The sequence below is a fragment of the Spodoptera frugiperda genome, chromosome 22 (assembly GCF_023101765.2).
Source record: "Spodoptera frugiperda isolate SF20-4 chromosome 22, AGI-APGP_CSIRO_Sfru_2.0, whole genome shotgun sequence".
Classification (NCBI taxonomy): Eukaryota; Metazoa; Arthropoda; class Insecta; order Lepidoptera; family Noctuidae; genus Spodoptera; species Spodoptera frugiperda.
In genome coordinates, this window is record NC_064233.1 from 5264235 (window position 1) to 5278952 (window position 14718).

The window sequence follows — 14718 nt, forward strand, 5'->3', positions numbered from 1 at the left end:
ATGGGTTTGTTATGAAAGGGCTATCTCTTTGACTGTCTCTGTCATATTGATACAACTGATTTTAATTGTTTTTATTGACGAAGCGACGCATCTTAGGTATTTGTGGACCACTTAATGCAGAGTAGAGTCAATGTTTATTTAACTTCTTTGTGTTCTCAAATTGAATTAACTAGTCCAGGATACGAAATTTCTTCACTATTGTAATCTTCAAACACAACACTACCTCACATTAAAGCCGTGGCGAATACTTTTAGAACACCTTTGTATATGGCATTTCTAAAATGAGTTTCTAAAAGATATTTAGAGTTAGTAAGCTCGTAGCTGAAGACTACCTGGCAGGTTTAACGGGGCTTCAGCTTAAAAACAGGAGGAGAATCGGGGTGGTTTTTAGTCAGTAAGAGAGTCTGACAATCGCTTTCGCCTCACCCCCTTGGATGAGGTTCCCTCCTTCCCTTCCCTTCACTTGAGCGTGAGTTATTTTCAGCTGAGAACTTGTATACCTATTCTAGAAAGTCTATCCTATGTACCTGACTGTTATGTTTCAAGCAATCAATTTCTTATCAAGTTGACTTTAAGTTTCGTATAGGATTTGAAAGAAACAGAAATAAAATGATTTCCATTTTGTTACTTTGATAGAATTAAAGTTATTTAGCATCTGTCATACTTGTGTATATTATGTTTGTATGTGTGTGTAATTAAGGACCAATTATGGTTTTACCATATAAAATGTCGCGAAGGTTTAAGACGCCCGCTTCTCATACATGAGAGTGCGGGTTCGAAACCTACTAACGGCAAGTACCAATGTGACTTTTTCCAAGTTATATGTACTTTCTAAGATTATTTAGACACCACTGACAAACGGTGAAGAAAAACATCGTGAGGAAACCTGGGCTTATAATTTCTGATTATAAGTTTGAAATCGTCAATCTGCTTTGAGCAAGCGTGGCGATTAATGCTCAAACCTTCTCCGTGTGAGAAGAGGGTTTTGGTCAGCTGTCGCCACTTATAGGCTGTTGGTGTGTGTGTATGGTTTAACACAAAATAAAAACACAAAATGTATAATATTTTTCTCTTTTTATTTGACAAAAGAAATTAATTCACTTTTTTTTTCTTAATTCCGCTTTCCTTATATTACATTGTAGTTATAAAGTAATTATGCTACTTACATTTATATGTATAGTTTATTTTTCTATATATTACAAAAAATATTTACAAAAATTTTAATTTCATCCCGTAAAGACCCATTCTAGAAGTAAAGAATTATTCATAATACAGTCTATTCATATTTCCACAATATTGCAAAACTAAAATTAATATCAAAACTAAAAAATGAAATACAAACTAAAAAATGAAATATTCCCAATTAAAAAATGTAAAGAAATATGAATAGACGATATTAATTACAGGTAATAAAGAAATTGCAGTAGAAATTAAAGATATTAATATATTTATAGCTTAAAACAAAAATCTTTTTGCATTCAGAACACATAATTTTTGCGTAAAACGTAAATAAATACATTTTTTTTTATTCAAGTTATTTATTTGTTCTACAAAAAAAAAATCTTAAAATTAACGTATCACAACAGACTGGTTTTGTGTTCCCGTGTAATTGTTTTTTCAAAAATTTAATTCTAAATAAATAAGAAAAATATTAAAGCTTAATTTTACGAATACAATTTTCTTTTATTATCATTATTTTATTGGTTACATTCGGAAAATAACATTTTTAATTCATTTTTTTAGTTTTTAAATGTAAAACGAATATTGCAACCAATCAATAATTTATTTTCTATTTTATTAATTCAAATTTTAGTTTCACTACTATTCTTTTTTTTAGATAAAAATAATTTTCGGTTTACGATATAATAATAAAAAATTGAAATAGCAGATTTCTAATATTTTTTTCTTAACAGTTGATACCTTTCATAAATAAATTTGTGTGTCCCGGGAAACTTAAGTTATTAAAACAATAGAACCAACACATTCACATCTGTCATACTTCAAAACTGACAAATAACGTGATTCGTCCATTTGATTAGTCCACGTGATTATCAACCAATCAGGAACGAATATTTTAGGCTAGACGAAAGCTGATTGGTTCATAACTATGCGACAGGGTAGGACGTTACGTTATTTTATAGGAATACAAGTGTATTGATGGGCCAGAGAATTATTTTGGAACAAAAGTAGAAGCAGAGAAAGATATTTAACTTAGTTTTTCTACAAAGAAATGTTTTTTATATCATTTAGGAGAAAGGAAAGGAATTTAATTCATTAAATATGCATTATAATTGTTTGGCCCATCAATATCTGTCTTTATTAACATATTATTACATATACAGTAACCATTATAAACAATTATTCCCTATTTATAATTAATTATAAAAATTTACAATGATTTTCATTTATTACTATTAAATAATTCTGCTTAAAATTAAAAGTTGGTTGTGCCGATGCTTTCGCGCCAAGTTAGGACGCCATTTTGTGTTGGCTGTCATTCTGTCCGCCATTTTATAGTGAATATACACTTACATTTTACATTTTAGTTAGGTTTGTGTGCGAGGGCTGTTAAACTGCTGGCCATACCCTGTTGACAAAAGAAAATATATATTTAATAAATATTTTATTAAAAAACGTTATATATATGCTAGGACGGCACAAACTAAAACAGCTGTTTCAAAAAATTTCTCCCAGTGCACTAAAATATGGCGTAATTTTATATTATGTCATATTTTATTTTCATGGAATAAAATAGCCGTATGAAAGGTGTTTCTCGATAACTATTTAGAAGCTATATTTAATGAAATAAAGTAAAGAGAGTAATGTTTCGAGATGCTACATTCATGACCAAATCTATGATATCCAAATGATAAATGGATTCAATTATTGTGACTTTCAGCGAATAGTGCTTTTATTTTTTATAATATTTCCTACAGTAGGTCCTGTGTTGATGTTAAGTTTACAAACACATCACCCAGACATCGAATTGAACATACTTTTTATGTTTAGGTACATATACTAGAAGCGCGGTTCTCTCTATGAAAACCCTTCGAAGCTGCCCAAAAAGGCTAATTTGATGATGGAAACTTACTGACTAACCCAGGATTGCCATCAGCCTGGTACTAGAAGAATTGTGACACGATGATCAAGTGCCACCTCTTGTCTCCAGTCACCAACCCGCTTGCCAAGCATGGTGGTTCATTCCCCATTTTTGTAGGGGCCTATGTCCAGCAGTGGACTGCGAGAGGCTGTAGAAGAGGACCTCTTAATGAAAAATCATGATTATGGAACTTACGTGAGGAGTTTCTGGAGTATCCAACTGGAAGCAGGTGGCCCATGCTTTGGGTGGAGAGTAAATGAAGAGATATGGTGGAAAGATGGGAGATTTGCCTTATAATGGTAATACTTACCTCTTTGTCGAGTTTTTAGGGACCGACGCAGTGCGTTCTCGGAATCAGGGCTACTTAGATCTAGTTCCGATGCCTTATAAATTTGAATTTATAGCAGTTTCAATAGCATATTTTGTATAGTCTTTAATCAACTATTGTAACTGTCTTTTTTTTCGGAATAAGGCAAAACTTGTAACTTACGTGTGCAGTTCAGAACTGAATGTGTCTGATACGATCAGACATCTTTCGAATATATGGTACGTTCAATATCATAAGTAATTACATATTTTATATTAAAATGCAATTAGTACAAAGGCTAGCCAAAACAAGCTCAAATGAAAGCCAAAGTCAAAACAATTTTGGTACATGGAAAATTAAATCGAGAATCCATTGATTGACTACAGTTTTAGTTAGCCAAAACACTTACAATATGGTCTTTACTTTTGAATTGATCGTGAAATTAGCACTACAATATTGAACGTACTTATTTTTTTTAAAACTAACTCGCGCACTCAGCGTCATTTAATGGTTACTTAACCCAGTCCTTATCAATTGTTTTCCATACAAAATCGTTACTAAGGAATAGTTTAAGTAAACATTAAATGACTCTGAGTGTGGCAGTAAGACAAACAAAATGAACTTACGTGAGTAATCCAGGGTTGGCGTCGGTTTGATACCACGAGTACTGTGGCACGTAGGGCGGGTGAGGTTGTGGCGCCCCCTGGTGGTGCAGTGCGTGGGCGGCGTGGGCGCCTTTCATGTCCCATGGGCCAGGCGGCGCGCCCTACGACAAGGAGAGGTGATTTTTAGTTTTATGTGTCGCTTTTAACAGATTTTTTTGGGATTTAGTTATACGAAGCGTGTGTGATATACGGGACAATTAAACTGGTGGATGGTAAAATAATCCGTAATTACATACTAACATTTCTTTTTTAAAAGGAAATATTTCGAGAATGTTTTGCTCTCAAATCAATGAGACAAGTCGAGTGTCTTAGCGAATTCGGTTATTATAGTTTCTATAGAAAAATAATAGTCAAATAGCATGTGTTTGTTGTTTGGTGGGTATCTACTATTGTCAATACTTGTGATATTGGATGAAATTCCACACACAGAGGTGCTTTCTTTTATGCTTTAGCATTGCCTAAATAAAGTGATATGTATGCGCAGTGCTAGGCTATACAGCTACCTTTGTCAATTTATATATATAATATGTGACTACTGACTGCTGCATTGTTTTAGTGGCTATAAGCTAGCAGAACACATTCTCGCGTTCGATACCCGAATCAGGCAAAACGAGTGAAGGTACACTAACAAGCTTATCGTTTTTATAATGTGACTAAACCAAACACTTATTTTCTTTTTAAAAAACGTTGCCGCACATTATGATTTTCTCCTGTATCGTGGGTGCGTTAATAAACATACAATTTCACATATACATGACACCCAGACCCGAAACAACAATTTATAGACAACACAAAGAGTTGCTTCGTGCGGGAATCGAACCCGCTAAACTTTGCGCGACCGCCAGTGCAGTCTTCACAGTATAACATCATAAAGATGTCTATCTACCCAACCTCTTAAAAACAAGGCGTGATGTTCAAATAAATAAATTAACAAACAAATATATCTACATACGGAGTCGCAGTAAAAGTTTAGTAGAAAATTAATCGACGAAATGTTTAGGTGTGGCCGGCACACCCACGGACCATTATCTAATAAGTTCCATATACCTATCTATCTATCTACTATTTTTTTAATTTTCACACACGCAACCATACAAGCTTGTTTTTTTCCAATCTTTCTATGGAAAAACGTATCGGAACTCGATTGTAATTAAACAAAAATGTTGATTTCGTATCTACGTAGGTAGGTATAGGAAAAGAACACGTTTTTAGCTTTTTAGTAAAAACATAAAAATTTTAAACGTAATTACGGAATTAAGTTTCGTTTTTTAATTGTCGCGGATAAGCTTTGATTAACTGATGTATGGTGGTAAAAAAACTATGTGCTTAAAGACAAACACGACACGGAATCGAACCCTTACCTTCAGCATCCAAGGCATAGGTCGGCCCCTCATGCCGTCTGCGCCTGGTGATCCTTCAATGTCATCAGATTGGGGCGCGAAATAACCTTCCTACGGTAAGAAAAGTAAGCTCCCCTCAAAAATATGTATATCTTTAGGTATAAAACACCTAAATAAAACTACTAAATAAAAAAACAACTAAACTAAAATTTGAAATAAACATTCATTTTTTTGTACAATATTATTTCATTTAATTTTAAAATTAACACACTTTTTATACGTTTATTATTTATTAAACTACATTTAAAGTGACATATCATTTTATAAATTGCTGCATATTTTACAATAAATAAAAATCATAATCTATTTTTTTAAATAACTTTTTGGCGTAAAGTGTGATATTTTTAGAATTAAATGTAATAATTATTGTTATATTTTAAGTGATGGTTTTGGACTTACATATCCGACCCTAGGGTCCCAAGATTGCTGATGTGGAGGCTTCACATCGCATGAGCTTCCGTCTGGCGACCGTCCTGCCGTCGGCTAAATGGACAAAAGAAAATACATGTTAAAAATGGCACTTTAGTAAGTAAGTAGTAGTTTAATGGAAATGAATGATAAATGGATTTTTTATAGTATTAATAGCAAAATGGATGGATAAGTCCAATTTTTATAGTCTGTATACCTATTTATTTTGGATTTTTATAAAGTGGGCTACCATATCATTGGTTGTTGCTAATGTGAAGAAGTTTGCTTTGCATCAAGCATAAAATTATTATTATCAAAGTATGGATGCCTTTCCACCAGAGATGTGCTATGTAACTATAGTACGATAAAGTAATAGCTAAGCTGTGAAACTATGTGACCATTTCTTCTGATACTAAGCTATGTAGCTGTGCTAGTAAGATGCGCAGATCGAGTATGCAATGTATCGATAGTAGGGAAACCATCCATAGCACGCATCCTCAATAAAGCGTCTTTTTATACTAAACTGTTCTATAAAATGGTTTCCTACTTTTAATTACCTAATCTATCTACCATTCCAAATAATCGAATAATTCAGCAATTTATGGTATATTCATTCATATTCATTTATTTGCTTTCCACAATGTATGTACATAGATGTTCTTAAAGGTAAGAGTAACAATTATGGACCCAGTTTGGGCACAGCAATTTTAAAGATATAAAAATTCAGGCTTAATAATTATATAATTTTATATTATTATAGTTTATCTTAGTTTAAAATGCTTAAATAATTATAATTATTAGATCTTAAAATTATACTTTGTAGGTGAAGACTTATGTGTGTAAGTGCTTTGCCAAAAAAACTAAAATCATGTCGTTTATTATTATTCTCTCTTACATATCCAACCTTGATATCCCAAGACGGTTGTGGTGGCTGCTTCACATCCCAGGGGGTGCCGGTGGGGGACAGCCCGGGGGACAGCTCCGACACGGGGGTGGAGCTGGGGGTGGGGGAGTGCGCCTGCGCCGGTCCCCCACTCTGGTACGCTGAGGGGGAGTGCTGGGACCCGCTTGAACTTCCACCGCCACCTGTTGGACGAAAATTGGATTGAGTGAGGGTTAACGAAGATGACATTTATTATTATTTGAACAAGAGCTTACTTTATATTTATACCTATTTCTTTGAAAAGAATTACTCGTTCTTCTTCATTCGAAGCAAAACTTTTTTTTTAAATATATTGCCCCACACTAGGATTTTCTCCTGCGTCTTGGGTGCGTTTACAAACATACAATTTTGCATGCACCTGACACTCAGACCCGAAACAACAATTTGTGGATCACACAAAGAGTTACCCCGTGCGGGAATCGAACCCGGTACACGCTGCACGGCAGCCAGTTTCCCAGCCAGCAGTGGAACGAGCACGAGCGCACGGATCACCTGGTGGTAAGCAATCGCCGCCGCCGATGGTCACCCGAAACACCAGAGGCGTTACAAGTGCGTTGCCAGGTTAGGAATTTAAAGGTTGTTGGGGAATTAGGAATTGGGAAGATTGGGACCCGGTAATTGGGTTTTAAACTTCACTTAGCTCATACGATACCCGCGTAAAAAGGCGCGTTAGTGGCAAATGTACTATACTCTACTCTACTACTACTATCTTCAGCTCTAGTGTCATCACATAAATTACTATAAATCCTGCTTACCATGTAATAGTTGGTTGTTATTGGGCGGGCTGCCTGGTGGTAGACCGAGGCTGGGCGGAGGAGCACCGACCTGGGCAGCCTTCATCATCTTCTTGTATTTACTGCGGCGGTTTTGGAACCAAATCTTCACCTGTGTGCAAAGAAAAGATTAGATTAGTTTAGTAATGTTTAAAAGTAAAATGAAACAAGCATTGGATATTAAGTCTTTGACTGCCAATAGAAAACTGTTGAAGGCAAATCCTCCGCTAACGTCGGTCACCGGTGACCACCACGGCGTTCAATTTGTTGTTATAGGTCATATAGGTGAAGATCGAGATTAATGGCATGCTATTGGAAAGGTAGGTATAGCCTAATTCTTTAGTACATCAGCTACATGCCAATAAAGGTCTCGTCAAAATCGGTCTAGCTATTTCAGAGATAAGCCAGAACCAACAGATAGACAGACAGACAGATATAAATTGGAAATTGTATTATTCATAATATACAATACACCAAAACATATGCATGTAGTAAAAAGCGGTTATTTCAATATTAGAAACATACACTCCAATTTTATTTATTAGTTTAGATTTTCATTTTCTTTATAGCTTACTTATAAAGAAAACAAATGCATTGCCGACTATTTAAAAAAAGTTTCATTACTTTATTAAATAAAAGGAGTTCAAGATTTATTACTTATAGTAATAGTATGGAATTTACAATTGTAACTAACTGTCTATTTCTTCTAAAAAAAATAAAAAAGTTACTCATAATTTCTAACTTAGAATGATTTAGATTTTATTAAAAAAAAAGCTATACACAGACCATAATATGTTATCAGGCTATAGTATCTGTCTATTAATATAGTTCATATATGTAAAAACAGCTAAAACTATTACTATATTATAATTTATATAATAAAATCACGCAATGTGATATATATGCTAATTATAAATAATAATTAATAATCCCATACGAAGAAAAAGTGATTCATTCATACATATATTATACAGCGTGTCACAAAATACCCATATACATCAAGAAGCACTGAAGAATACAGGTTGAATAGAATCTCTACACAAAGTTACTTGGTGTCGCATGGTTTTTGGTTTTAAATCATACAAACGTGTCACAACACTACAGGGGTCACTCGCTAATTACGAAACATTTCTTCTGTAAATCTGATCGCTTAGTACCAATCTAACTAAGTCATTTTAATTCGCATGAAAAAAGAAAATTGGGAAAAATTCATAACTTGGTACCATGAAAACATTAGTTTAAAAAACCCTTCCCGTGTCGTTTGTTATGTTATCTAGAAACCTTGGAATTGATATGTATACCCCCTTTTTGTTAAACCGTGTATATTTATTTTTTGTCTTCAGACGTGTTTTTTTTATTTTACATAAGTACCTATAGAGGTACTTAACTCCACATAGCATTGTAAATTGTTTTTTAAATGAAAAAAGTACTATGCATGTCTGTTAAAACTAGTGTTGCACAAAAACCTTTTAACGATCAATACATAAGACAGAAGTTACTGATATCGATAAATAAATTAATCGATAAAAAAAGTAATGTAATTCAAAGTGCGCTGACAACCATTTACTTACTATGTATTGTATATGTAAATAAATTTTAATTAAACATTCTTATGTACATTTTTACGTACAGACATACATTATGTATGAATATTAATTCATGTAAAGATATATAGAGCTGCATTTATTGGAGAATTTATTAACTTTATTAATATTAATTTATATCTACTTATCTACTACTATTGTCCCTGCCTACCCCCATGGGAGACAGGCGTGAGGTTATGTATGTATGTATGTATTTATTAACCCCTTGTATGCCGTATATAAGACAACAATAGAAAACATATTGTGTCTCGCGTAGATCCGCGTTCCGGCATACAACGGGTTAAACAATAATTTGTATGAGTTTAATATGTGGAATGAATGTGATTTTGTTGAGAATTTTGTTTGATTAAACTATTACATAGTTACAAATGCTACAATTGTGTAAAAAATCTTGTATTCGAACCCTAATTCCTGAACCAGAGGTGAATTGATCACAAATCCGCTTAACTTTATTACACTGGGCTCAAATCCAACCTCAGTGTTGGTATTTTTTTTGGAAAATCGAAATTATGTACATTAATGCTTTATCGCTTGCATTCTCGATAGCCAAGGTAGCCTTTTCCAACTCATCTGCCTATCCTAATTTCTAAAATAATACAAAAAATGTAAAAGTATATTTATTTATCTTTCCTTTGCGATGAAAATGGAGCAGTTAAATTGTATGATTTGTATTTTAAAGACAGTTTCCCAATTGTCTTGTTAGATAAGTTAAAAAAATATTGTAAAATAGCCAGGAGGTTGAAACGCAAAAATAGACAACCATTTTTCTTATACGAATACCACTAGTATACACTATACAACCATATACAACTATAAATCAACTACAAGTGTCATTCACAGACATCAAGTCAAAACATATATAGAAAACGTAATGACACTTTGTCCCATTGTCACTGGATTTCACAAATAGGTACCTAAGTTAATATACAGATATATAGGCATACATATATAGGACTGGGGTAGCGTGAATAAGGGCGGGGACTCGGGGTTGTCAGCCGTTACTGTACCGTTAAAACTAGGGATGGGACATGACGGTGAATTTTTTATCGATATTTTTTTAGGTTGGTAAAAATCATTGTGGGACATTTATGTTTAGAAGTGGCTGGTAATATGATGATGATGTATTGGTATCAGAATTTTATTTAGATTACTGTTTTAAGTAAAATATATGGTGAAGAATGCGTGAATTTCTGATGAAATTAACGTAATTTGTGTGTTAAAAAGCGATTTAATCTTTAAATACATTCATTGTGTATTATGTATATATTTTACAGACTCTTAGTTTTCTGTATTTTAAATTATAAGTTAAAGGAATCAAACGATATGTTTAAGACAAATGTAATCTAGTTCTAATAGTTTTACATCAATTTACCGCATTCTCAAGCAATGCAAGTGTGTATATGAGCATAACTACATGACATTAAGTTTTCCCTGTAGTTCTACAAGTAGTGTATATTTTAAATTGAATTTTTCGTGTTATCGTGAAGTTAAGCAACCATTGGCTTGAGAAACTAATATCTTATTTGAATTAAAATAAAAGTTTTATTTTTGATGAAAACTTGGAAGAGATTTGGATTAAGAAATATTGTGTGTTTTTATGTCCCTTTTTTATTCTGAGAAGTAAGCTAAGGTGACTTTTTAGTACCTATACACCTTTTTTTTAATTGTGAAGGTTTATGAGTGAGTATGGGTATGTTTGTCACTATTTCACGTCAAAACGACTGAAACGATTGGAATGAAATTTGGAACAGGGATAGAATATGGTCTGGAATATTACGTAGGCTACTTTTTACCCCACAGAAACACTGGCAAAGCCGTTGGCAGAAGCTAATGTAAGTATAATTCTACCACCGAGATTGTCAATCGAATATTTAAACCACACAAAGAAATGCGTTTAAATCATCATCTTAAACTCACTATTTACTACTGACTTATAATAACCGTAACCAGAGATGAAGTTATAAAATTACGTAAGAATAATTATGATTGCAATATTATGTTAAAGCGCATTATAAAGTTAATGCATGCTATAGGTATGTGACCGGACGGGTGACTAGTAAGTAGTATAACATTGTTGATAAACGACATGTGTTAGTGACGAGCGAAGCGATTTATGCACTGCGGAGGCGAATATAAAAATATCAGCGAAGTTTTATACACGTACACATGCTATCCAGCAAAGTCAAAGTCAAAATTATTAGATCGGGAAGGTACATTTGAACATCAAAGCAAATATTACAATATAAAGAAAACAAAATGTCTGTCTGTCGGTCAGTCCTCTAGTGAAGCTATTTGCTCGTTCCAAAGTGTAGATTCCTATGGAGAAGAACGAGCAAGAAACTCCATAGGTTACTCTTTTTCAATCAGATTCACAATACAATACTTAAACAGCTTTGTATAAACCAGTATAAATTGACCGTGGAATGTGTGGTAAGATTATACAAAGCAAGACCATGATAAATTGTTATGTTTAGCTCTATTTGTGACCTACTCTACTCAAATTTAAGGACGTTACCTTATACTAGGTTTAGGTCCTGTGTCGTGAGTGAATATATAAATATACAAATGCCTATACACATTACATCTAGACCCTGAATAAAAACTTATTAATCAGACAAGGGCTATACAACTCATCATCCTCAATCCTTAAATCCCTAATTCCTAAAAGGCCGACATTGCACTTGTAACTCCTCTGGTGTTGCTTGTATACATGGGTGACGATGATTGCTTACCATCTAGCGATCCAATACCATCACTTGTTAAGCAGTCGCTTCCTTGCCACCTTATCCCATAAAAAACAAGAATTGTTCCACACAGGAATCGAAAAAGTGACATTGGTCAGCCACTGCGCTAACCGAACATTCATTCGTTTTAATTAATGGCGTTGTTTTAATTAACCGTTTTACTTATTAACTGCTAAAAGGATTGAAGTATGGAGTGCTTGTAATTGTTTGAAATGTTATTAATTTTATTTATGATGGTGTAGTTTCATATTCATTGTTTTGTGGTCAATGCAAGGGTCAAGTGTAAATAGGCCTAGTAGGATTAAACTGATGCGTATAAGATAATGTGTTTCATACGCACATCAATAGCCTATATATAACTGCTGACCAAAGGCCTCTTTTCATACGGAGGCGATTTAAAACTTATTATTAGAAATTATAAGGCCAGGTTTCCTCACAATGTTTTCCTTCACCGTTTGTCAGTGGTGTCTAAATAATCTTAGAAAGTACATATAACTAGGAAAATGTCACATTGGTACTTGCCGTTGGTCTCCCATCTTAAACCTCCAGGCCACCACGACATTTTTTTGGTTAGGTAAATGCAATTTAATACCAAATTACTTAATCAAGAGAACTGTAAACACATCGGCCTACCCTTAAAAATAGCATAAATCGGAATTCCGGCGATTCTTCACGACATCTCCGTCGCTCGTCGTTCAATTTTATCGTCGATTCGTGTAGGTAATCAAAGCAAACACGTATGTCACGCAGAGAAAAAAAAAACTGACGCATGCGTTATTATTTATGTGTCCATTTTATGAGCAACTCACGTGGACGCGAGCATCGATCGTAGAAAGCGTATTGCAGTGACGTGAACACATACAATGCATAACATCTTTATCTTAAATCTAAAACAGAAATGAATTGTTAATCAGTTACGTATAAGCCAGGTTATTCAGCAAAAACTTTACTGTATAAGCCTGTTTTTAGTGATAAATATCTAACTGACTGACTTATACCACGTATTTGCAATTTAGCTATAGACTAGATTATAAAACGTATGAGTAACCGCCTACAACAAAACTTATATGGTAAAAGTGTAGGTGTATGAAATACTTATAACATTTATTCTATCGATATCGATAAATTGGTTTGTGTCCCATCTCTCACCACCCACCCTCCGATTAGCCGGGTCGAGGTGCACGGTATAACTTAACCCCGACGTCGCGCCCAACTTACTGTATTGGTATTCGCCGTTCAATTCACTTAGGCCGCTCGAACAAGGTTATGTTCGATAGAATTATTTATTTTGTCATGTTTTATTCTTTCACGTTATGTATTGTGTCGTTTTGCGTTCGATTTGAAGAAATCCAAATCGGTTTTTGTGTTTGTTGCTTTAAATTGGGTAAATCTATCGTTTTGAACACGTACGTACAAATTGATTTCTTACACAAATACGGCGATTTAGTGTTGTTTTGTTCGTGTTTAGGTAAAAAAGAGAAACGACAAGATAGACAATGATTTTAGAATGTTCAAAGGTTTCGCTATAGTCACAAAATTATATTTTTTTCTCTATAACTCTCAATACCTACTATTTTTTATGGAACAAGCCAGTATAAACGAGCAAATGGATCACCTGATGGTAAGCAATCGCCGCCGCTTAGGACACTTGAAATACCTACTACTAGCTCGAATTTTTAAATTCTGGAGTTTATCTGAAGGTTGACAAGTTATGCTAAATAATTGAGCATTATAAAACCTAAATACATAATGTATATTAGAATTGATAAACGCCCTTTTTCGTAAAGTCGGTTAAAATTACCTAATATGTAATCCCTTCAGGAAACAAACTCAATGACGTTATATTTTAACACCAACACAACACCAATTTGTCAATAACAAAACGCATTAGAATTACGCCACCCACTATAAAAAAATAACCTAAAAAATGTCGAAATAGAGATAGGTATGTAACGTTCAAGGATTTTATCGAAAAATGAAAAAACTATCGACTATATAACTTTGTGTGTAGGTACCTATGCATGTCAGTAAATCATTTCGATCGGCCAACCATGGAGTATTGTATTGTTGTTCGTGACAAAAGACTGTAGCAGTACCTACAGAATTTTGTCAAATAAATGTTTATTACATAGCTATGGGAAGTTTGGAAACAATTTAATTGGGGAAGAAGTTTTTTTTGGAACAATTTTATTTTTTGGTGTTGCAACGTCATTATTTATGATTGTTCGGAGTCCCTGAGGTTAAAATGGCTACATTTGCGGCTGTCTAGTTTTTATATGCTGATATTTTGATGTAGGAAAATAGGCTTTATTTTCAACTATTGTTCTAGGAAAATACTGTATATTTGCTTCACAATCATCTTAAAAATGAACATAACTTTTGAAATATGAAGTAAGAAAAATATACAAAAAACCAAAACCCGTGTCAGCTGTTTTAAGAATTTGCCGACGGAAATGGGTTATTGTGGTTTTCTACATAAACGAGATGTGGAAATGAGAAGTCAGATGTCATTGATACATATCACTAAAGAGACAGACACTACTGAAAATAATTAAAAATATAGCACCAGAAAGCATTTAGACTTGAGAAGTTGCAAGTTCATTTTAAATAAAAGTGTGGGTTCGAAACCTACCAATGTGACTGTTTCCAAGTTATACATAGTTTATTATTTAAGCACTACTGACAAACGGTGAAGGAAAACATCGTCAGGAAACCTGGGCTTATAATTTCCAGTTATAAGTTTGAAATCGGCAACCAGCATGAAGCAAGCGTGG

General features: G+C 33.7%; 1 protein-coding gene across 8 annotated transcripts in view; it reads right to left on the minus strand.

Annotated features, from left to right (window-relative positions):
• Window positions 1-1057: 1057 nt before the first annotated feature.
• Window positions 1058-14718, minus strand: part of LOC118279840 (homeotic protein distal-less) — a 126619-nt gene continuing 112958 nt past the window's right edge. The window contains exons 3-9 of one of the 8 annotated variants that reach the window (XR_004784027.2): window positions 7579-7708; window positions 6785-6966; window positions 5872-5955; window positions 5434-5523; window positions 4034-4173; window positions 3092-3248; window positions 1058-2587 (exon numbers count right to left, since the gene is read on the minus strand). Coding sequence is in view for 4 of the 8 variants with exons in the window: in XM_035599651.2 (XP_035455544.1) it covers window positions 2569-2587; window positions 4034-4173; window positions 5434-5523; window positions 5872-5955; window positions 6776-6966; window positions 7579-7708 (654 nt within the window). In the remaining 4 variants the exon portion in view is untranslated. Of the gene's footprint in view, window positions 2588-3091; window positions 3249-4033; window positions 4174-5433; window positions 5524-5871; window positions 5956-6775; window positions 6967-7578; window positions 7709-14718 lie in introns of all 8 variants that reach the window. The other 7 variants (XR_004784026.2, XR_004784029.2, XR_004784028.2 and 4 more) reach the window with 7 other exon arrangements.